The 25,228-nt window shown below is 35.6% G+C and overlaps 1 protein-coding gene across 34 annotated transcripts in view; it reads left to right on the top strand.

The window, feature by feature from the left end:
• QKI (QKI, KH domain containing RNA binding) overlaps positions 1–17,013 on the top strand; it is a 151,737-nt gene extending 134,724 nt beyond the window's left edge. For 7 of the 34 annotated variants that reach the window (XM_023632817.2, XM_070256103.1, XM_070256104.1 and 4 more), the window contains 3 exons: positions 2,251–2,338; positions 3,911–4,210; positions 6,197–10,453. In XM_023632817.2, coding sequence (XP_023488585.1) covers positions 2,251–2,338; positions 3,911–4,210; positions 6,197–6,222 — 414 coding nt within the window. In that variant the 3' untranslated portion in view covers positions 6,223–10,453. Of the gene's footprint in view, positions 1–2,250; positions 2,339–3,910; positions 4,211–4,923; positions 10,454–11,000 lie in introns of those variants that run through there. The other 27 variants (XM_070256092.1, XM_070256108.1, XM_070256095.1 and 24 more) reach the window with 11 other exon arrangements.
• The last annotated feature ends 8,215 nt before the right edge of the window (positions 17,014–25,228 follow it).

Genomic DNA, 25,228 nt, shown 5'->3' with positions numbered 1-25,228 from the left:
TCAAATCACTTCTTCCATCTTTATTTCTTCTGATTTGCTGGCAATTTCAAACATGTACCCCTTTCTCATTGTGGAAGATGACTAAAGATATAGCTATTACTTTTCTTTTTATTTATATAGTGTATAATTCATGGACTTACTCTGGTATTCTATTATCATGTGTAGGATTTAAATTTGAAATGACTTGATGTTTTAGTTTTTAGTATTAGTTGTTTTCAGTGAACAAGTTTGAGTTAAATCATAATGATTCTAATTCTTCCTTTCCACTGATAGTGCTTACTTATTTTATCTTTAACAAGTAATTGCTGTGTCTTTTAAAGAAATCATAGTACTTTATTTTTTTCCATTCGTCTTTGTACAAGTTCATAGAGATCAAGGATTAGTAATTCCACAAGCATTCAGATATCTTCTCCGTTTTCTACTACTGCAAAACAGGTTTTTGGAAAATTGGCAGTGGTACGTTAACACCGTCTTCATGACGTTTTCACTCATCTTTAGTTTAATTGTTTGTGGTTATTAAAAACCTCAGCAGTTCTCTCTGCTACCCCATTTGCTGCTCTGGTTCCATGGACAGAGTTTTGTGTGGCATTTACAGTTCTAATAGAAAAGGAGGACTGAGAAGTTTGTCATCTGTCCTGGTACTGCTCCTTTCTTGAATCAGAAAGGACCAAAGTTATGTCAGAAAACTGTATCATAGGAAGTCCTGAGGATTAGATAGTGCATAAAATATGTGAGGAGCACGGAGTTCCATTTCTGCCGCCATCTTCAGGGATGAACTGTAGTCAATGGACCGTCGCCTGCTGCTGCTTTCTGCCGCATTAGGGTTTATTCTGTAGAATTTAGACATTGGAGATTTGGAAATAAAGTTAGTTAAAGATTTCTCATACCAATCACTTAAAAAGTAAATCCTAGCAAATAACTTGAGGGGTAGCATGAATAGGGAGATAGGTAGTGATAAATAAGAAATAGACTCTATTCTCGAGGAGCTTACTTCAGTAGTGGTTGTCTACAACAAACTTTAATTCAAGGCAGAAGCCATATAATCTACAGACGGCCCTGTGAGAAGGTAGCGTTTGGTTGAAGTTTGCAAGGATTAGATACAATTTGGAAAGAGGAGGGGGTAGAGCAGAGTACAGAGGAGCATTTAAGATGGAGGAAATAAGAATATGCACAGAGATGAATAACAGGGAGTGATTTGGTTTGATTTATAACATACACACTACATGTAAAAAATAGTGTAAGATTAATTGATTTAACTTAAGAAGGTAGTTTGGGGCCAGATCATAGGTAGCATGAATGGTTTATATTTTTAGGTAGTAGGAAACCATGAGGGGTTTTGAGATATGAGAATATTAAGAAACATTAAGATGAAAGTTGTGTTTTGAGCAGTTAATGTGGCCATTATGTATAGATTGATTGGAGAACAGATCCCATTAACATAATTTTGTAGTAGTTGACTAGAACAGGCTGACAACAGTGAATGGAAGGGGTGGGGTGAATCCCAGGTAAATGGGATGGCCAAACATTTGGATGATCAGAGACCATCCTGGTTTATGCCTGTCGTCATAGCATAGTTATTAATAGTGCCCCTTTTTGCTTTTAAATATTTCATGGTTTGGACATTGCATTATATGTTGACCGTAAAGATAGATTTGCTTTTAGAATTGCTAGCTCTTACTCATTGAGGGGAGAGTGGGATGTTGACATAAGAGAACAGAATGTGTATACAAATTTTAGAAATTCTTATAATTATTATGATTTTATTAAATTTTCCTTTTTGGACAATTAAACAAAAAATTCTCTTACTTGAATACCACAATCAAATCTTATATGTTTAAAATCCCAGGTTTTCTTTTTGTTTTTTTTCTTTTAATGAACACATTTGAGTTTTGTAATCTTCAACAAAATGATAAATGCCAAAGAGAATATACTGTATTTAACCTTATCTAACATTTTCATTGATTCCATTTAAAAGCAACGCTTAGAACTTCCATAATCAACATAGCTTGCGTAAAAATGTCCAAATAGAAATTTAGCTAGTGGCAGTTGAGAGTATCCTGTGTCAACATGCCGTCACTTGAGAGAGTGGGCTTCAGTATGTCAGCACCTTTTGGTGCCTGGTCTTTTTTCCCTGATTGAAACAGGTGGCAGTAGTCACATGATACCTATTTTAAGGCTTGTGCATAGATGAGGCTGTCATGTATGTGGACCGTCTCAAGTGCTTACTGCTGTTGTGTTTTCCATGTATAGGCAGAAGGAGAAGACAGCCTGAAGAAGATGCAGCTGATGGAGCTTGCGATTCTGAATGGCACCTACAGAGATGCCAACATTAAATCACGTAAGAATGAAACTGAGGCCCAGGGTTATAACTGTTGCAGCCATTTTGTCCACAAGCCTTTCTCCTTTGGCAGCACAACACATGAACAGTTAAACAAAGAGAAGAGTTGAAATAATTATCACTTGATATGGGACTAACAGTTTCATTTTTACTGCTTTCATGAATTGAAGACACTCTCTTAATTTTATTTTATGCCAGTATGTCTAAGTTTTGGGTTAATAAACTTTTCTTTTATTCTTTTGATGAAATTTCAACTTCTAAATTCAATAGTTTCAGAAAATTTTCTCTTCTATTAACTACAGATTTAAGGCTTCTAGCTTATTTTGTTGGATTTGCTCAAAGAACAAAAACATTTCCAAAACTTTTTTTTTAAAAAAAAGCTAATTTGGAATGTATCTGAATGCAGTGATCCTCCTGTTGAATTCTGTCCTTTTGTCTTGCTTGCATGTATTCCCTCCAATATTTTTCTCTATTGATTTCATATGTGAGTTCACAGAGAGCAGTAGGTGATACTACTTTTAATCCCATTTTTTCCTTTATATGCATGCTTTCATAAACTGTGAGGATTGCTTTTTTAATATTTAAAATGACATAATGTGAGATTTATATTTTGAGACAATCTAAGGTTTACACATCATTTATATGAATATTAATATGTTTAAATACTAATTTTTTTAAAGAGGTAAAAACTAAAGTCCTAGCCAACTTTCCAAAAATGTAGGCAACCTAGTGTGTTTAGAAGGGGTTACTTTACAAGTAGTTGACTTTAATTTACTCATGAAAATGAGTACAGTCATGTGTCACTTAATGACAGGGACACATTCTGAGAAATACATTGTTAGGTGATTTCATCATTGTGTGAACATCACAGAGTGCACATACACAAACCTAGATGGTATAGCCAGTACACACCTAGGCTATATGGTACTAATCTTGTGGGACCACCATTGTAAATGTGGTCCATCTTTAACTGAAATGTCATGTGGTCCATGACTGTATATCATTAATAGTTATGTATTTAGGAATGGGATATTTTTTGTATTGTTTTGTCTATGAAGAAGTTAATTCCTACAGATGCAGAAAATGTATAACTAGTGGTTGCTTGACTCCCTTAATACAGTGAAAGTTATATTAATTTGAAACTGAAGCTACTCTCTAGAAATATACGAAAACTGTATTTCTGTGGACTCCAATTACAAAATTTTTTTTAACATCTTTTAATGCAAGTTTTTTCTTGTGCTTCTGCATGTACCTTTCATCTCACGAGATCTTAAAAATACAGATATATCAAATATATGAACTAAATATAACCTATTTTAATGGTCTTTTTTTTTTTTTACAGTGGCTTTTTAATTTTTGCACATTTATACTTAATCACATTGGGAAGGGGGAAGCTGTTTGCATTTGATTGGTGTGCTTTGGCATTTTTGTGTGATCAGCGCATGTACTAATGATTTCCTTTTATTTTTCTTCCTTCCTGCTTTTTCCTTTCTTTTTCCTACTTCCCTCTCATTTTCCGTATTTTATACTGCTATCTCTATACTTCCTTCTAAATTTCTTTGCTTACTGTAGCAGCCCTTGCCTTTTCTCTTGCAGCAACAGCTCAGGCTGCTCCAAGGATTATTACTGGGCCTGCGCCTGTTCTCCCACCAGCTGCCCTGCGCACTCCTACGCCAGCTGGCCCTACCATAATGCCTTTGATCAGACAAATACAGACCGCTGTCATGCCAAACGGAACTCCTCACCCAACTGCTGCAATAGTTCCTCCAGGGCCCGAAGCTGGTTTAATCTACACACCCTATGAATACCCCTACACGTTGGCACCAGCTACATCAATCCTTGAGTATCCTATTGAACCTAGTGGTGTATTAGGTAAGTTGATCTCCTTGTATGGTTAACAACATTTTTATTCCTAAATTTTGCTGTCCCAGACTTTGAAATGATTATATCAGTTTTAAAGAGGCCAGACAAGTTTCCATTAGGAAAGGCTGAAGACTGAATTTATTTCAGCCTCTCTAAGGGTTCCCTTTGTAAATAATTGCACTTTAAATTTTTTCAGATTCACTTTGGTAACTCAAATTCACTTTGGTTGGGTAAATTTGCTGTGAACATTTTAAGCAGAAAATACACATTTGACATCACTGACGTCATTCTTAGTTTTAGATCCCATCCGTTGGCCTATCCCCTCCATCAGCTCCACCACCCAAAGTTAGATTCCTTCTATCTCAGAGATTTACTTAATTGTCGACTGAATTTTAAATTTCTATGTGAAAGTATTTTGAGATCATTTTGAAACTGCTGTTACTATGTGTGTTTTCTAATATTTGTGATGACTTAAAATATGAGAAAGGCCAGGTAAATAGTTGCATTCTTCAGATTTCTTCAGTTTTTCTTTTTGAAGTCCTAGTTAATAAGAAATACTCTTAATTTCAGTAGTACAGTATGGAATTGTTAAATAAATACCAGGTCACTGAATTAGAATCACACTTGAGGCAAAAATTAAGATCATACTATAAACGCTTGGTTTTACATGAACAAAAAGTGGTGTGCTTGAAAAAGACATTACTGATGCCTTTTTTTTATAGAGTGGATTGAAATGCCAGTCATGCCTGATATTTCAGCCCATTGACTTGCTGGATGAAGGACTAGAATACAGCAGCTGTTATAACACGACCAGTCAATGTGGAACAAACTGTTTCCGTGCTGCCCCTTTGTTTTACCAGACAGAATTTGAATACTTTTTTCTTGAATTGTATATGACCTTGGTGCTGCGTGCATGCTATTGACTTTTAGGACTTATCTGATCTTTTAAGGGTGTTTTTTTTCCAGCCTTAATACTGATTTATAAAAATTTGGAAGCCTTTAATGAACCGGACACTAAGATTTAAACTTGAAAGTCATTGTTCAATTAAAGAAAGCCACAGTGCTCTGTATGTTATCTGTGTGTGTGCATGCACTCAGGTGCCTTTTGTTTCATGAGCAGATACATTTTATTGTACATGTTTTTCGTTTATCTCTAAATCATTGTATAAAATACTATAGGTCAGAATTTTACGTAGAACTGTTTATGAGAGGCTTGTTTCTGTTGCACATTTCATGAAGCATTTTTAAATAACATGTAACATGTAACCTGTTGACGTTTTCCTTTCTGTTAACGCTCTGTCCTGTGGCCCCATGCCTGCTCCTTTCCCCCAGAGCTCCTCTCTGCTGCACGCACAGCGTCTGTTGGAGGAGTTTGACTGTTGCTTCCTGCAGGGCTGGCCCTCTTAGCCACCAGCTGCTGTTCTAGCACTCTCAATGCAAGATCTTGCTGATTTTGCCTCGTGGAGTTATACTTGTATAAGAGTAGTTCATCTAAAATGAAAAAGGGTGATGGACCAGTTTACTGCTTAGAAACAGCAAGAGGCACTGCAGTAAAATTTGTTTCTCACTTTAAAGCAATGTATTTTTTGTTGTGTTGGGAAATTTTTATTTATAATACTTAATTGTTAGACTGACAAAATTAAAAGCAAAATATACAGATACCTAATTGGCATTCATAAGATGAATAATAATGAGTACTAAATGATGAAAATCCATTATTAGTTTTATTTCTCGCTTTGCCACCTAAGCAGTAAAACATGTGATATTGACCACTTAGAGAACTGAGAAAATTATTTCAAATTGCTAAGTTATAATAAATTTGCACACAGATAACATGCATGCTATATATGTCAAGTCTCACATCACATTATTTTAAAATAAGCAGTGCCCTTCAAAACAGATGCAGACATGTGTGTTGGTGGTAGTGAGGAGATTGGTATTAGCATCAAATCTTCATTGATGACTAATTTTTAATTCCCTTCCTTTTATCTTTAGGTATGGCTTTCCCAACGAAAGGCTAAGAATTCAAGAACGGTCTTAACTGAACCCTCATCAGATCTGAATTTAACAAATGCTTAGTCTCAGCAGCCTCTGGGGGGGTGGGGGGAAGCTTAGCCTAGCAGTCAGTGACTTACTTGCACTTTTTGCACACTGATAGAAAATAAAAGTATGTTATTAATTTGGTTTAGTCTGAATCTTACAAAGTAACAGTAATTTATAAAGGAGTGTGTAGTAGTATACTGACTGCTAAGTGTACTATACTGTTTGCTTTACTAATCACCTAATTCATTGCAGTTCATACTTATTGACTCAAAGTTTAAAACCACAATCTGTAGGCTTTAAGAATTGCTTTTAAACCTTTTTAAGTGATAAACTCTGGATGGTCTTAAGGTTAGCAAATAATTGTCAGTATTAAACATGGCATTATTTAAGTAGTCCTGCTGCAAGAAAGGCACTTCAGTGAATATGTGACTAGTAAAGCTTAAATATGTTTGGATCTAATAGAGTTCATGAAATACTGTAACCTGGGATTGTAAATGAATGGATGAAATAGGTTAAGGCCAAGATGTTTGAAATGAATGCAATATTAATAGATGCATATATACGCAACATATTATGGTTAATTTTAAAACTACTGTGCCTTAACGTGTTTCTTAAAACGAAACTTTTGTAGTAAATGAACATTTGAAATCCATTTTGATAAACCTGCTGTTAATGTTTGTTTTCTTTTCCCCTGTGAATGTTTTCTAACTTTGTCTTGGTAATTGCAATTTAACTAGGTGCGGTGGCTACTAAAGTTCGAAGGCACGATATGCGTGTCCATCCTTACCAAAGGATTGTGACCGCAGACCGAGGTTAGTTTAGTTCTGCAGTTCTTGTTTCTAAGAAATGCGTTGGGCGTCCATAAAATTTGCAACACCACACCTGATGGAAAAATATAACTGCTTACCTGCACACTATTTCTTTTCCTTTTCTAAATTAATTTGTAATAATTGACAGATTTAAGGGTTGGGTTCTTTTCTTTTTGCTCCCTTCATATTTTAATTTATTAAATCCTATATTAGTATGTACTATGATTTATTCCTACTAAAACATAGATTAGTCCATTTGGGGAGCTATTAAATTTTGATGTTGCCTTAATTATTTTTCAGTAATAATTTTTGCTAAAATTTGCCTTTTAATTGTTCTGAAATTTTGGGTTGGTTTTGCAAAATGAACTGAGTGGATGGTGCTTTAATGAGAGAAGTAAAGGAATATATGCCTCCTGTGTCCTTTTGGAGAAAACTGAAGATTTAGTTTCCATTTTCCTTTTTAGTAAGATATTTGAGCCACTGTATAAACATGAGGATATGCATGTCAAGTACCTAGCTAAAATCAACAAAGTAAGGACTGTGAAGATAACTTTGATGCAGTTGGATTTTTTATAAATCAGAAAATCAATTCCCTTTTATTCTTACATTCTCTTGCCAAAATGGATCCTTTGATTTTTGTCATTTGCTGCTAAAATATATTATCTGAAGGTAAACTATCTCTTGAAGTTCTGTGGTGACATGAATCCAGCTGTTTGAATATCCTTTTTGACTAACCTGTGACTGGAAAATAAGTCTTCATTTTTCTCCTTTTCAACATTTGTAATTTGTGTCCTATATATGCCCTTGGACCCTATTATAAATTATTTATGTTTATTGAGGAGTGATATTTTCGGTTTATTGACATTGAATTGTTTTCTAAGTTTATCATCAAAAGATAGGAATCCAAAGTAAGGTAGAAAAGGATTTTTTATAAGCTTCTATTATGGCATGTTTATTACCTACTAATTAAGTTGATCAAAGTCTCTAGTATTAGTGGGGAAAAGTGATGGATTTACACCCCAATCCTACATCTTCTGTGCACTTATGAAAGACCTACCTGCTTCACATGGTTATCTTGAATACTGATGATAAATACTGGACACACCTGTTGTCCACATCAGAATAAAATACGTTTCCAAAGACATTGATGATTATTTATTTAGCATCATACATAATTAAAGAGCCTTGAAGACTTTTAACTAATACGTACGCTACTTATAGTGATCATTCAGTGAACAAAATAATTAGACCCCCAAGCTCAAGGGTTATTTATGAAGATAATACACCTTGTAAGTGTGTCGTGGACAAGCATGTACACCACCTTTCTTGCATCAGAACAAGTCTCCTAATGAAGGAGGAAGTTAAAAAAAAAATCACTTGGCACTTAAGGAAACCAGATAATTCCATGAATAATTTGAAGCTCTTTTTCACATTATTAATGTCTAAAATAGTTCTAAAGAGCATTTTAAAGTACGTTTTCTTCTGTTAACCTTTCCCTGTATCCCTTTTAAGAGATTTCTCATAATTTTAACACAATAATTATTGGCCTACTCAATACTGCAGTGCCTTGAGATAGTTAAAAATATTAGGAAGATTTTATTTTATTTGGAAATAACAGCACATTCCATGCATGGCTCTTTTGTAGTTATCTGTGTTTTGATTAGTCCTGTCACTGTTTGTATTCAAAATGCAATGTCAGCAAACCGAAATGCTACCTTTTTTTTTTTTTTTTTTTTCCTTAAATAACAGAATACTTGTATACTGCTATTACTATCACTGTATGCACTCTTTGGGTCTAAGGGAGATGTCTGAAGTCCTTCACTTAAATTATTTTATGATACTACTGTTTTCTCTATTTTTGAGGTTTTTTATTATTATTTTTTAATCTTTTGAAGGGAAGATTAATATAAGCATTCATTTAATGCAAGGAGCTCAGCCCTTGGACATATAACCATGTAATTCTATATGAGCATTTAGAGTACTACATGGTTGACAAATATCTATTTCTTTACTAAAAATAAACCCACCTCTACACCTATTTCAAAACTGAATTTGAAGCCTATAAAAGACCAACTGACTTTTTAGTTGTAATGAACCATAAGTAATTTTGCACGGTTGACACACCTGTGTGTACTGTAGGAGGCCAGGACTTGGCAGAGGATGTATTCTAGGTGTACTGGTATATATGTAAATGGTAGTTTGCTTTGTTTATATATTCCACACTCAAAAAACATAATCAGAATTTTTCTGAATAATGATTTTATAAAAACCATCATTTATGTAATTTGTATAAGAAACTTAATACAATTTTAATCAAAATTTTAAGTAATATCAAAAATGCTTTAAGATTCTGTATTTCTGGAGTACCTATGAAGTGGTATGACTACAGCATGTTAAATATTTATTTTCTTCTTTGATTTTGGAATAGCAGTTTTTATTTTAAATAAAATTCCACTTATTTTTAAGAAATTCAGGGAAAATTTGGTCACATTGAAGATACAATATTTTTGTAGTATTTATAAACTATCCTAAATGATAGACTATAGAAAGCATTTTTGTTATATGAAGGTAAACCAATCCATTATGTAGATCACTTAAACTCTGAACATTACACCTCCTGAGTTTTGATTTATGAAGTAGCATGGAATCTACCTTTGCACTGAATATCTTTTCATTCACGTCTCCTCTGCCTTAGTCGCAATGGCAACAGTACAGAAAATTGTATCAAACCTCAGAATATAGTAGAAATAATTAAGCTGTTGAATGAGTCTTAAAAATCATACTACTGTTAAGTGGACCAAGTTTGGTGAAGCAGAATGTGACAGAGGTTGATTAAGGAAGGAACAACTCAAGGACATTGGGAATGATAACTTTTCCACTTGAGAACTACTTTATGTTTTACTGTAATTTTTAAAAATTTTTTTTGTTCTGTTTGTTATTTTGCGAAAGAAAATAGTATTTACAGGTGGCTTCTTTTAAAATATAAAATATAAAGCAGGAATGTATATGAAATGTCAGATTTTATTGTATTTGCAGAGTATTAGCTTTGAAATTGAATACAGAAAGCTGTAGTTTTAAAATGCCTTATTGGTATCAATTAGAAATTTCTTATATTTTTTGATGTACTTAGAGCTTTTTGAGTATAGAATTTTAAATGGCAGGATTTTACAGTGTTTACATGCAAGTGCATTTTATAAGTGTTCTATATGTGTAAAATAGTATTTTCAACTGGAAAGTGTTGGCTAGCGCAGAAGGCCTGGCCTTTTTCTGGTTCCCATGATGTTGCCTACACTGCTAGACTATAGTTTAGTATTGCTTTGTATCATGAGGCCAAGAAATTCCATGTTGTTTGTAAATAGAATAATTGAAAAAGCAATAAACGTTTATTGAACAAAAGAAACCTTGTTTGGCCCAGAGTTTATGTTGAACCAAATTGTTCATAGAAATTTAAATTTCTTTAGATCCATTTCTGTTAATCATCAGTTATTAATAATCACATCCATCATTAATAGTTGCTTTAATGCTTGCATCTGAGAGAATACTAATGCTTAATAGCAGTCAGATACTGATAACTGCACTGACTGTTTCAAAATTCTGTATACCAAACCTATTCATTGTTGTTGTTTTCCAATTTCCTTCATTGACTGCTACTAACTATTAGTTGTTAGTTGTATTTTATTTCTATTTTTTCCTGTTAACCAATTTTTTTTTTTTTTGTGGGAGTGGGCTCTCCTTCATTTGTTCAAATCATGATATGAAATTGTCATGATTTTTATTGTATTCTGTAGATGGTGTCAATCAGTTTGTCAGAATTAAACATGCTTTTTTTTTATTAGTTGTGATTAGTTTTTCATGTTGTCATTAAGCCGTCACTAGCTGAAACTAATCTCTTCTCTATCTTTTCTTTTCTTTTTTTTTTGTTTTGTTTTTTGTTTCTAACCACCCAGCCGCCACCGGCAACTAACCTATGACCTTCTGACCTCTGAACTCTTCACCCAATGATGACCTGACCATGCCTGCCTGCTGATCAGTTAACTGGTAATCGCCTTTGCTTGCCTGTCGTCAGTGCAGCGAGCTGAGGCACTTGTCCGTTCGTCTTACCATCTAACCAAACAAAAGACAAAGAAATTGTTGTCCTCCAACTCAGCTTTTGGTTTTTTTTCTGTTTGGGTGAAAGTGGTTCTAGAACCTGCACTGAATAGTAGTAAAGCAATAAGGCCCAATTCATCCCACAGCACTGATCATCTTTTAATGTCCCACCCTAAGCGAACGGTAAGAAGGCCTCACTTCAGAAGGGGAGACAGATGGCCCTTACCTACTCAATGACAGAGGCAGTTACTGTGAGAGACTTCTAGGAATCTTTTCTTCTCATAGCGAGTCCAGGCTCTCTGAATGTACTGTGTGATGATGCATCATGCATGAACCTTCGGTCAGGGATGTCATTGGTGAAGTGATCTCAAAAAGTATTCAAAATTTGATATGCTGTTTAGTCACTACAGTGCCCTCAAAGGGCAGAAGTTGCAGCCTTTTTTATATTGCCTGCCAAAATTTGAAGTATTAGAAGTGTGCCATGAGACAAAAACTTAAGGAATTTTGAAAAGTAATGCAAAGAACAAAACTGCAACACTATTTTTAAAAAGATAAATATCTGAGTTAAAATTACTGAACCTTTATTTTACACCTCCTTAAAAAAATATATGAGAACAAGGTACATGCATTATGTGTCACATTACTGGGCAAACTGTTCAAATATTTTTTTTAAACCTCCCTGTATAGAAAAAAATCATTAAGGATGTAAAAGCCATGCTTGCCTATTTGCTGTATACATGTAATGAAATTGTAGATAAAGTGTAGTGCATTGAAACAAATGAACAAAAAGTAGATACTTTTACTATACAAGGGTGCTGGTGCAGAAAAAAATATATATATTTTTGGAAATGTAGCATTTTATACTTTCAAGTGTTATAAAAAAAAAGAAAAAGAACAAAGAATCCCTTTATTTCATTAAATGATTTTTTCTGGTGGTTGTCAAGAAACAAAAGACCAAAAGAGCCTTTTTGTCTTTCTTTTTTATTTTTTAAGTATTGGAATAAGTCTAAAGAAAAGAAAGTGCCTTATTTTCCTTCATGGTCATTTAGTCAAGTGTCTCGTAAGATCAGCTCCTCCCTCAGAATACCAGTTAATGCATGTTACTCAGTCGCCCAGTATGTGAAAGAAGATATGAGGGGAGACAAATGAGTTGATGGTTTGAATTGTATGATTTTTGCCACGTTACCTTGATACAAATTTGCCAAATCTGATACTGTGAAAAAATTTGATAACTTTTCTAATACCTGACAAGTTTTAAAACATCATTCTTTTAAAATCATAATTGAGTGCTTTTGGTTATTGCACTATTTAATGTTAGCCCAAAGGATTCTGAGATAAAAATTATGTGTGATCTGAACATCAGTTTACAGACAAAATTAGAGCTTTATTTTATTTGGAGAAAGAGGGGGTGTGGTGGACTTTTCCTTACTAATTGGAGATAATAGTATGCTTAGCAAACTTTTTCACAAAAATGAACCTTTGTGATTTTCATTCTGTCTTTAAATGACCGAAATTTAATCAGACTTCTTTCTACCATCTCTTTGCTGGTTTTAATAACCTAAGCTACCCTCCCCACTCCACCCCACCCCCACACACCTTCTTTTCTTTAAAAGATTGTGAAAAACTCACATCATTGTGCATATTAATACTCAAGTACATGTGAGTTTCAGCTTCCAGTTTCTCTTGAAGTTCAGTTAATTTTGTAGTTGAAGCGATTTATGCACAGAGCCTACATCTAAACACTTAAGTAAATAATCATTAACTGCTCGGTACCAGACGTGGCAAATATTAAGTGGCAGTGGATTCCCAGCTCATCAACTCGTTCCCTCGTACATACCTTCACAGCTTCACAGTCAAAGGTCAGCAGTAAGCTCAGTAAGCACCTTCCTGGTGCCCTCCTCCATCATCTTGTCTCACTTGGAAACGTTTTCAGTTTATTTACTATGCAATAGACATTCATTGTTTTGTATTCAGCTAGCTTTGGTTTAATGTGCCACTGCTTTGTCTTTCTGTTACACATACAGTTGTTTTGATTTATTTACAATATATGCTGTGCCATTTTGATTTTTATTTTGGTTGGTTGGTTGAATAAATTTGCGACACTCAAACACTTGAGGTGATAGTAGTTTAAAACGATACCAGTATTTGATCCAGTTTCATCTCAACTGTGTTATACCTGGACATTTTAGATGTTTATCAAAGGTCTTTTATGGGGAAGAAAAGTAAATATATGAAATAAATGTGTGACATTTATGAGTAATGTTGGCTTTGAACAAACTTTTGAAAACTTAGTTGACAAAATTTTGGATCAACTGAAAAAAAAGCATGACTTTTGAAATCTCTGAATGCCTTGGTTCTCAGTATTATCATTCTTTATTGAATTTATTTCTTATTAAAATACGTAGTTTTTAAGACTTTTTTTCTGACAGTATTATGTAATTTTTTAGCGTGGGTAGATGGGAGTGTCGCTTGTATGTTACCGTACAGCTGACATGTATTTTTGTCTATTCTTTATTATCTTAGTAGTTTCATGCTATGTATGTACCATAACCAACCTATTGCCTATGAGAAACATGTAAGATAATGTATTTACAGCCATTGTTACAAGTTTATAATGTATTTTTCTATCTTGTTTTATATGTATGTTATATAACATTCAAAAAGAATTTTTTTCTTGATTGAGAAAAGGATACAAAATGCAAAATCCACAATTTTGATAACTGAAAATTGCCAATTGTTTTGCAGTACTTTATTATATTGGGTGTCTTGTCTTTCTTGGGCTTTTAGTTAGCTAATGAATGAATACATTAGACACTTTTGGGTTTTAGTTGGGATTTTACATAGCTTGCATTTTAATTCTTTGGTTCTTTGCTGTTTCTATTAACCCATAGCATTATTTTAATAAATGTTATAATACCAACCTACTAACTCTGGACTATGTCTGTTTATTAACCTTTACATGTTTAATTAAAATAAACAAATAAAGACAAAAGAATGTAAAGTCTTGAGTTACTGGACTAACCCTGAAGAACGTGACCACAGATAACATAGCGTGACTTGTTTTTATGTTGTTTGTCAGCTGACAATTCCGCACACTACTGTTAAAATGGCTTTGGTTATTCTGGCCTTTTACCTTGGGGGTTACGTGCCAGTAGAAATGGGAACAAAGTAGCGTTGGTTTGAGGCATCCTTCTAGTCTTGCCACTTGCCTTTCAGCCTCTGCATTACTAATTCCACACTTTATTTTTCCTTCTCCAAAATAATCACTGTCTGCTCACAGCATAAAGAGTAAAGAGATTCATTGTAATGATAAACCCCAAGAAACCAGTTTGATTCTTTGTTGAACCATTTCTTTTAATTTTTGTAAATAGGTAATTTTATGGTTACATTATAAAGCAAAGAATCTCATGATGTTTTACCTTTATTCAGATTTGTGTTTTATTTGGACATTTTCCCTATCTAAAGTGTTCAGTTGTTTTAGCCAACTGCTCCTGTTAGGGTGGCTCCGCACAGATAAAGCCAAAGGTAGAGTGACTCTGTTTCTCATGACAGTCGAGGGTAAGCCATTATGACGACACTGCACCCTACTTCTCCTCACATGTCCTTCAGTAAGAGATCAGACAGCATTGCTGAGTTTTTCTCAGGTGTTCGTTCTCTCTCACCTCTTCCAAAACACAGTCATAATATAGCGTTAGTACAAGAAGTGTAAAGGAGAATAAAACTGCATTTGAAAAGTTATATATCATTAATTTCTTGTGTGCAAGTAAATTTAAGAAGATTTATTAAATAATCTTCATGCTTTTCTTGGCTGTAACCTAGGTAAATTGACTTCTACTTACAAATTCTTTAGTTTAACTCTTGAGGTGCCTTTTTATTTCACAGATAGTAGTAATTTCCTTTTCTGTGAAACAGTTCTCCTAGATAATAAGAAATTCACAGGATGAATTTTTGCAGTTGTAAATAATGGCTTATTTTTGTAAATTACCTCTTATTTATTTTAAAGTTCTAAAATTTGAGGCTGAAATGAGTCACATGTTATAGAAGACGTAACTATACCAATATGCTATTAACCAGTCAGACTGTCAAAGTATTCCCATATGATATTTATATATTCTCATAGTGTATATGTATACAAAATACACAGAGTAGTGATAACAGCTTATTTAATCGTTATTGAGATGGTCATTTGCTTTGAACAGAGTTGTTTCTCTGATGCAGGGGATGTATCATTAGGTAGACAGAGCTTTAATATGCTACTATCTGTAAAAGTTCTCACTGCCATACAGTTCGTATGTTACTCTGTAAAGATTTGAAGATGTCTGTTAAGCTGCTAATATGTAAGTCATCATGGTACCATGTCACTTAAATTGATGATGAATTTCTATGCAATTTACTACACATTCTCTGAAGCCTATGAATGCAGTCTCATCTCATTTTCAGTTAAGGGTACTTTAGGTATAATTATGTCATATTGTCACCTCTGTTGGCAAAGTTGTAAAACTGTTTTTAAAAGGTGAAAATATTACGAATCCCATTTTTATACAGGCTGTAGTAGCATTAAACATGAAACTACCAAATTCTTAGAATGATAAATGCTGGAGTCAGTTTATTGTTTCATACTATTATTTGGCTAAACAGTTGCAAGTTAAGCTTTCAGTTGAGAAGCTGCTGAAATTAATGCACTTAGTAGTTAAGCGTTTTTTTTCTTAGGCAAAATGTCAAGGAAAATGTAGTGTGAAAGAAGATATTCACATAGGCCTCAGTGCGGTGGCTCTCAGTACTGCAGAGCTCACCTAGAGGGGCAAGCGAAGCGCCCCGTCCTTGAAGCCAGGAGGAGCGTAGTGAACATGAGGTAGGTGGGTGGGTAAGGGTTTCTGGATAAATTCTAGATAGGTACAAAGGATCTAAATTTTCTAGGGTACTGAAAGCAGGCAATGGATTTAAATGAAATTGCCCGTTACCAAATCAAGAATCTTCTTAACTGGTGAAGTCTAATGCTTTTATATCTTATATATGACAGTCTAAGTTTGTCCAGTTTTGGAGAGTTTTTTGTGTGCTTGTTTAGGATAAGATGTCTGTCTTTATTCTTTGATAACAATTAGCTATCATAATATTTCCAGAAAGTGATTTTTAGTAGAATGAAATGTATTGCTAAATTATAATTCATTATTTAATAGCAAAAATTACTCTCAGAAAACTTTTTGGACTTGCACCCTTTCTAAGTACATAAGGTAATTTTTTTAACATTTCACAAATTTCTTAATACGTTTATTTTAAATGGAAGAAAATTCATTTTATAGATAACACTTTTAGAAATATTCGTATGGTACACACATGTAATTTTTTATCTGGTTTCTTTAGTATAAAATTGTCTAAATTGGAATGCCCTTGTTATGAAGAGATGACAGACTTATCTGCATAGCTGGTGCTCAATGCTGAATCAAACTGGTGTTCACCTAAGTGTAGTACTTCCCTTTCTGTGTTTCTTCTGCACTAATTGCCAGGGTGGGAGAGAGAGGGGAAGAATTCTTTCTCGGTAGAAGTGGATGGTAGGTGCAGCAAATAACACTACATTGATACTGCAATGCTTAAGATTTTGCTGTCCCTTGTTGACAAAAGACATCACGTTGTAGAAAAAGCTTAGCTCCCAGGGTAAAAAATTGTATCTTTTTAAAAATGCTATTATTGAGAAATTTTGGTTACCAAATACATCTTTGATGGTTTATATTGTAGTGTGTATAAAACATTTAGAATTTTATTTGTGGAGATTGTATATATAGAGAAGAGTTGGAATAGGGCTTCCCAGATCACCTGTGAATGGAGAACCGCGTATGACTGTACATGAAGTGCAATAAACCAACTGGAAAAGTGCATATGCTTCATCCTCTCAAGCTGCCTGCAGCTGAAGATGCTGCTTATGGGCCCCCATAAAACCATGTGTAGATATCAGGATAAAAAGTACACATCTTCATTTAAAATTTTTATTGACGCTTTTAACACCGTTTAAAAGAAAATAGAAAAATCTGACATCCTGAAACTCTTAATATCTTTGGAAGAAGATCATAAGATTTGCCCTGATTTCAGTGATTAAAAACGGACTCAGTGAACAGGTTTCTGCCTTTGCTCGGTTGAGGATGCAGCCACAGTAGTTACCTCTACCTGGGAAACTCAGGTCTGATTCGCAGGTAGCGTTCAGATGTAAGGAGCACTGACCACGCCTTGATCTCATCGGCTGTGTGAAAACAGCTAGAGTCATGAATTTCTTGAACAAAGAAAATTAGTAAAAAGATTGTTTCCAGTAGTTGAAACCTTTTCTCTTAAGATTTCATCTTGACATCGAAGTTTTATAACCTCCTTGTGTCTTAAGTTTCCCAGTCCTCATTCATATAATCTCCAAGTTCCTTTTCCCCTTTTTCTTTTTTTGCCAAGAAAGTTTAGCCCTCAGCTAACGTCCACATCCAATCATCTTCTTGTTTTGCTTGAGGAAAATTAGCCCTGAGCTGACATCTGTGCCAACCTTCCTCCACTTATACGTGGATCGCCACCACAGCATGGCTGGCGGTGGTGTAGGTCCGCACCCGGATCCTAACCCACCCACTGGGCTGCCAAAGCAGAGCGTGCCCGCCCCCCCTTTTCCTCTTTTCTGCTCGCTCCCGGAAACCTTAAGTTTTCCTGAGCAGTATCCTCACACACTTCTAAAAGTAAGTGACAGAGACAGGATCCTGAGCAAAAGACACAACCAGCCGCTGACAGATGGCATTTGGTTTGGCCTATGCGGTGTTGTTGCTGTTGTTTTAATTACCTGCTGACATTTAAAGTCTAAAGATTAGACTTTTTAAAATCTCTTCACAAAGTCTGTATTTCTTCAAAGATCGAAATGTGTAGAAAGTTGAAGCCTGCATTCTCACGTGGTGGCTGTCAGCTGAAACTGAGTAATTTCCCTGTTCCCTTGAAACCGAGTACCCCCAAGTCACCATCCACCCCTCCTTCTGCCCCTGCTACCACCTCGCCACTCTTAATTTCTTTACTCCTGACTTGCTTTAATGTTTTCCTCACCTCCCTGGTTCCTGGAGACATCTGTGTTTGCCTCTCTCGATCCAGAATGGTAATTTTGACTCTTCAGCACCAAACTAGCTTCTCAAAAGGTATAATGTAAAACAAGTTTTAATGTTTTTCTTCCTGAAAAACTAGATAAATATGGTTTCTAAGTTAATAAACATGTTAGTCTATCATTATAATTCATGCATATTATATTTCTTAATATTTTATTAGGAATTTCTGTTAAGTGAGTGGAGGGACTAGATGACATTTGGGTTTCCTTCCTAATGTCATTTTTTACAGCTATCTGTTACCTCTTTATAGTAACTCTGTGGTCTTGTTAGAAAGCAGTTAAACTAAAATTGAACCTTTTAACAATGTTAAAAATATTCCACATCTAAAACAATATTACTGATAGTGAGTTTGGGATCACATTTTTCCAGGAAATGTATACTAAAATTAGATTATGCCATTTAAGTGCTATTAAGTGAAGAAGAGTAGAGAGTACAGGCCATAAAAAAAGTGCTTATTTTTATGTACTGCACAACAGTTCCAGTTCCAGAGAGCATTTCAAAATTTGGATGCAAATTTACTGTGGTTCTGTTTTCTTAATGTATGCTCTAGTTACTTAACTGGATATTACTTACGCGCTGGTCACTTAACTGGATACTAAAGAACATTATGGGAAAAAATGATTAAGAGCAAACTATTAAGAGAAATATTTGCTAATGAGTAGTATTTTCTTACAGAACTATTCAAGTTGATACCAACTTAAAATTTCATGATCACTCATGTAACTCAGAACTCCTGTCAAGGTTGGGAATGAATAAAGTACCTTGCTGCGCTTGAAACCTGAGTTTTAAAAGCTGCGCTTATCAGAGTGTTTTAAATGATTTAGTCTATATCATTAAAACAGTAGTGCAAGTGGAAGGTTGCCTTGAATACATTTTAATTAAATGACATATTAATGAATGATGCTTTTGCTGGTTTTCTCACTGAGGTAAAAGGGTGTTGAAAAATTGTTCAAAGTTAAACTTATTCTAGATTTCTAGATGGGAAGGTGGAAGACTAGAAGTTAGTGTGTGGAGCATTACACGTGTGAAAACACCGCAGAATCTAAGAAGCTAAGATCTAAATCAATGTGTCAGGGAAGCAAACTAGATTAACAAATTGAATGTACAAATGCCCCACCTCAAAATATCATTCAAACATTAGCTTGGGGAGCTATTAGCAGTAAAGTTGGTTTTTAAGTCAAAGGAAAACATTGAGAAGCTAGGAAAGCTTGACATCACGTCTGTCATCACTAAGTGTCAGTGTTCTAAAATGAATTAGGTACCTCTCATTGCTCTTAGAAGAAAAGCAACCTGGCATGGAGAGACACAAAAGAAAAAAAAAACGTAGTAAAAGTTTTATGTATTCCAAAGCGGGGTGGGGGGGGGGGGTGCATCTTCACTGAATTCTATATGAATCTATTTGACAGAGAGATGTTGTACTATTCAAGGAAAACATCACTGATGTGGACTCCACCAATTAGCTGTGTGCTCTTAAACTAATAAATACCAAGAAAGCCTTGTAAATACTTTGGCTCCTTCAGAGAGGTGTTAATCTGCATTTTTCTAAACTGCGTGTTATCGTCTACGAAAAATTCTCCACCTCCATCCTTAGCTCCAGTCCTAGAGAGTTGGTAGCAAAGAAAAGTTATTGAATCACAAAGCATAGATTATTTCTAAACCAAAACTAAGAGAAGTAATCACCAGGAGGTATAACTTGTTTTACTTATTGAAATATGTGTATAGTATTTTTATCTATAAACCCCACATTTGAGTAAATATGCAATGAACTGTGACCAGAAAGACTGCATGTTATTACGGGAAATACTGGGAAGCTCACTCTTTCCCTACTACTGCATCCCCTACATTCAAAGAGGAATATTACTTCCTTCAAGACTGTGTTGAACAGCGCTAACTGAAAGGGAAAATAGGAAAAAAAAAAAAACCCATATAAATTTAATCTAAAGAGTATGAACTTGAAAAATAGAGCTGGTTACCACACCATCTCCCGTTTCTTAGGTATTTTTTCATTTGTCATTCCACTAGACCCAAAGGTGATGAACATAATGCCTGCCTGCCGTGAGATCTGTATGTGTCCCAGCAGGTTGCTTGCTGAGAATTTGGGAATAGTGTTAAAGTGAGCCATCTTGCTGAGAGTCCTCAGCTGGTTGTAAGGAAAGCCTTAAGATTTTTATGCCCAATAGGCTCTTTTGCCTCTCCTTTTCAGTCTGAATTGCTACCTATTTTCCCTCTGAAAATTTCTTAAGAGTAGAAACTCTTTGTAGAATTGTGGTAATGAAATTAAAATACACAAATGCTGGTAGGAAAGTTGTTTGGCTGTATATTAGAAAAGGATTGTTGTCATATCATACCATACGCCAATGGCTTTAAAAATCAAATGTTAGATAAAAGACACTAGAAAGTATCCTGTCAGGCATCTTGTGTGTCTTGCACTCTGGTTTACTCATATTGATGGATATTAGCACTGCGCTCAGCTTTTTGTGTGCTTAACTGGATTGGACACATGCTGGCAATCAGATGCCACTATCAATAAAATTCAATAAAATCGGTAACATGTAATTATCAAAAGTAACCATTTCTCTGTATATTGAAATGCATTAAGACCAAACTGTTGTCCTTCAGATTTATGTTACCCAAATAGGGTACAACCAGGTAATAAAATAGATTAATGCTTTAGAATCAGAAACCAAGAGGAGCCCAAACACTGAATACCCATGTCCTTTCCAAAGTGCTCCCCTGGTGACCTGTTAGGGAGATTTTGCAATTCTTATTCTTGTTGCTGATAATCCTCAAATATGTGGTCTGGATAGATAACAAAGATAGGAAATTTTAATCAGAGACGTCTTTTATTTCACAAGCAATTCTTAGCCTCCTTTTAAAACGAAATTTACGAATGTTTTACACCTACCCTTAAGTTATGCTCTTCAAACTGAACAGCTCTAAGAACTTTAAAGGTCAAATATTTGTGGAGGCCACAAGTTAAAAACCATAGAGATAGTGTGTAATATGTATGCTGTGCATTTATTTATTTTTTGTTTTTTAGAGCAATATAAGCTTGCTTTCCACAGTTGCGCTGCAGATTTATTTTGCCAAAAGCATCCAAGTGTCTAAAAGCTTGGTGTATTGCAAAGCAAACTGGAGACATACAGCCTGCTCCTTAGGAGTGTATGTGCTTTGTCAAAGGAATAGAAAAACTGTATGTCGATTGTCCAAATGAAGATTTTTAATTCTACATTTACGTTATAATATGCAAAGTTAATTTGGAATGTGTGTTTACAGAGATAATTTGATATCTTTATTGAGGCTGCTTGATCACAGTAATTTTCCTATGGTTCCTTTCATCATAGGAAATGTTACAAATAAATAGAGGTCATTTTATTTTATTAATTTATATGCTGGTGATTCCAGCAAAGCATTTTTGTTTTGTTTTGTTTTTAAAAGACTTTATTTTTTAGAGCAGTTTTAGGTGCACAGCAAAATTGAGCAGACGGTGCAGAGAGTTCCCATAAACCCCTCTCCCCCTACACGTGCACGGCCTCCCCTAACATCGACATCCCACACCAGAGCAGTACATTTGTTAAAACCGATGCACCTCCATTGACACATCATAGTCACCTAAACTCCATAGTTTACAGCAGTGAACCTTACAGCTCACTCGATGTCGTACATTCTGTAGGTTTGGACAAATATATAATGACATGCATCCATCATTATGGTGTCATTCAGAGTATTTTCACTGCCCTAAAAGCCCTCTGTGCTCCACCTATCCATCCCTTCCGCAACCCCTGGCAACCACTGATCTTTTTATCGTCTCCACAGGTTTGCCTTTTCCAGAATATCTTATAGTTGGAATCATAAAGCGTGTAGCCTTTTCAGACTGTCTTCTTCCCCTTAGTAATATGCATTTAAGCTTTCTCCACAGCTTTTCATGATTTGATGGTTCATTTCTTTTTAGCGCTGAATAATATTCCATTGTCTGGATGTGCCGTAGTTTATCCATTAACCACTGAAGGACATCTTGATTGCTGCCATGTTTTGGCAATCATGAATAAAACTTCTATAAACACTTGTGTGCAGGTGTTTGTGTGGACATTAGTTTTCAGCTCCTTTGGAGCACAATTGCTGGATCATATGGTAAGAGTATGTTTCGTTTTGTAAGAACCCACCAAACTGTCTTCCGAAGTGGCTGTACCATTTTGCATTCACAATTTAAGAGGAAGGTGATAATTAAGGAGGTAGATAAAAATACATATATATAGGGATTTTGAGACTGAACTGTCAGTTACATTGTTTCAATAGACAAATCCAATTTGGAATTCATGCTAGTTTATTAAAATTCCAAATATGAGTGAAAGAACTCCCCAAATTACTAAGCCATTTTATTCACAAAAGTATTTATGTACTGAGATGATTGTGCTGAATACCATGCCTGTTAGATGAGAATGAAGATGCAGTTCTTTCTTCAAACAGCTCATAGTCTAGGTCTGGGGAAGACAAATAAACGTAATATAAAAATAGTGTGTTAATCATCCAGCCGATAGAACACCACCATTCCAAGCCCCAATTCTACGCAGAACATCTAGTAAATTTATGATTTCCATTTGCGTAGAAGGGAGCTAAGGGTCCGTTTATGGTAAAGAGGGCTAAATTTTAGAAGAAAGTTTTACTTCTTGGTGTAGCCATATTTGAAGTAACCCCAATTCCTAAAAGCGTATCTTGTTCGATTACTATTCAACAAAAATACCTTTAAAAAGTCACTCAGTTTGGGTTGTTCAGTCTTGGGGGAAAAAACCCATTTGTCCTCCTCTGTCTTTGGCTCCCTGTTCAGATAGGAATTTCTCAGGCCCTACCCTCCATGTCTTAGGTCCCAGGGGTCTCATTTGGACCCAAAGACAAGCCCTAGTGTGGTGTGGCCCTGCCAGGGTAGGGTGCTTATGGCCCAGCACTAACTCCATTACCAATCTCAGAAATCGTTCTTATTCCCCTGGCATACAACTTAATACTAACATTGAAATTAAACAGCTCTCCTTTAACCCTTTTACCATGGTCATTGTCTGAGAAGAGGAATTTTATCTAAAAATGGCAGCCTTGCATTTGATCTTAGTGGTCTATAAACTTTTAGAATAAGGTTACTCTTTCTTAAGACTATTAGTCTTTTTGTTTCTTCTGTCCTGTGAAAGCAGCCTCAAATGTGACTGAAAATATGTTTAAAGATAGGAGCACCGAGTGTGTTTTTCCTTAAGTTTCATATCCACATTTAATTGCAATTGGAACCCAAGTGCTCGATAAGTGTTTGCTGAATGAATAAATGCCGCTTTACGTCCTGGTTCCAAGGCCATCCCTAGGGAACTTTAAATTCAACACATAGACTTAAACCTTGAAATGTGTGGAAACCACTTGACGACTGGCTGAAACTACAGTGAAGGCGTCCAGCCAGGGAGAAGGAGGGTAGGTCAACAGGTTCTAAAACACACCGACTGTGCTGTCCTGTCCCTTCCGTCTGCAGCACTGTGGAGGTGCTGTCCTGCCCAGTCATATTCTCACCTCCAAGACTGCTTTGCTGGTCACTTTAAGCATATACTTACATTAAGTTACAGAGGGAGAGGTTGACTGCATGAAGTAGTTTATCCAATTTCCATCTCTGAGAGACAGCCTAGCATCTTTTTGTAAGCATCATAAATAAAAAGATTTAGAACAACAAAATCGATCAAATCCCCTTAGAATGAAGGCGACTTTGGCGAACATACAGATCCTGTTGGTTACAGATGAGGAAACAAATGCCCAGAGAGATAGATCCAGAGATGATATTCCTGAATTCACGCACATGGGTGACAGAACTGGGAATGGAATCTTTTGTGTATCGAACCTTTGTGACGTGCTGGAAGAGGTGGCCCTTTCAGAGCAGAACAATGTAAATTTAAAGGCCAGGTTTTCTCACAGGCCTCCAGCTTCATTAAGATAAAGATCTGTATTGTACTTACACCCCACATTTCAGTCTGGGGTATTTACTGTTTCAGGCAGCATTTGCTGAAAGCAAAACAAAATTGAAAAAGAAGGGGCACGTTTTTAAAACAGGCGTCTTATGGAATTCCACTACTGTAGAAGACATACGGAATTTGTCTAAGCGCTGAAGAGTGAAGTGAGAATTAGGTACATATATGGAAAATTCAAGCAGCTAGTTCTTCCCTTTTCTCAAACATGCTTGGTCCATAAGAGGCGCTGGATGCATAGTGTCTGAATGAGCCGTCTTACCAATCAGAGCTTCCATCCCTCCATGTGTAAATTACTACAATAGCCTCTTTACCCACACTCCTAGGTCTTCTTTATTCCGCAGTCCATCCATCTTTGTACTTTCTGCCAAACTAATCCACAACTGACAAACTTTGCTCCGTCATGTTACCGCCCATCCTGGGTACCATACCCACTCTTCTCCACAAAGATGAGGGGTTGGGAGGAGAAAGTGGTATGTTAGGAGGCCTGGCTTCTACGGCCAAAATCTGGGGGTCAAGTGGGCTCCCCAGAACAGAGCTTCCCAAAGTTTTTCTAGTCGTGTTACATTTAGAAAATAATTGAATAGGTGAGTGGGAACAACTGATGAGGCTGCTTATGGCCCAAGCCAGAGACACTGGCTCAGGAGCTACCAGCTGAGTGGACAGTATTTTGGATGCATTTATAGTCCATTCTCTCTGTACCAGGAATGGAGAATGGGGTAAAGCAGAACCTGCTACTTTGTGGAAAGGTAGTGTCAAGTGTGACAGCCCACTCAAAGTTGAAAGACGTTCTGGAGCCAGCCCTATTGCATAGTGGTAAAGTTCAGCGTGCTCTTCTTCAGCACCCTGGGCTCATAGGTTTGTTTCCCAGCATGGCCCTGCACCACTTGTTCATATGCTGTGGCACTGTCCCACATACAAAATAGAGGAACATTGGCACAGATGTTAGCTCAGGGCTAATCTTCCTCAAGCAAAAGAGGAGGAAGA

The sequence above is a fragment of the Equus caballus genome, chromosome 31 (genome assembly GCF_041296265.1).
Source record: "Equus caballus isolate H_3958 breed thoroughbred chromosome 31, TB-T2T, whole genome shotgun sequence".
In the NCBI taxonomy this organism is placed as follows: Eukaryota; Metazoa; Chordata; class Mammalia; order Perissodactyla; family Equidae; genus Equus; species Equus caballus.
The sequence above is the reverse complement of the archived record's forward strand: the minus strand, read 5'-3'. Positions and strand labels throughout refer to the sequence as shown.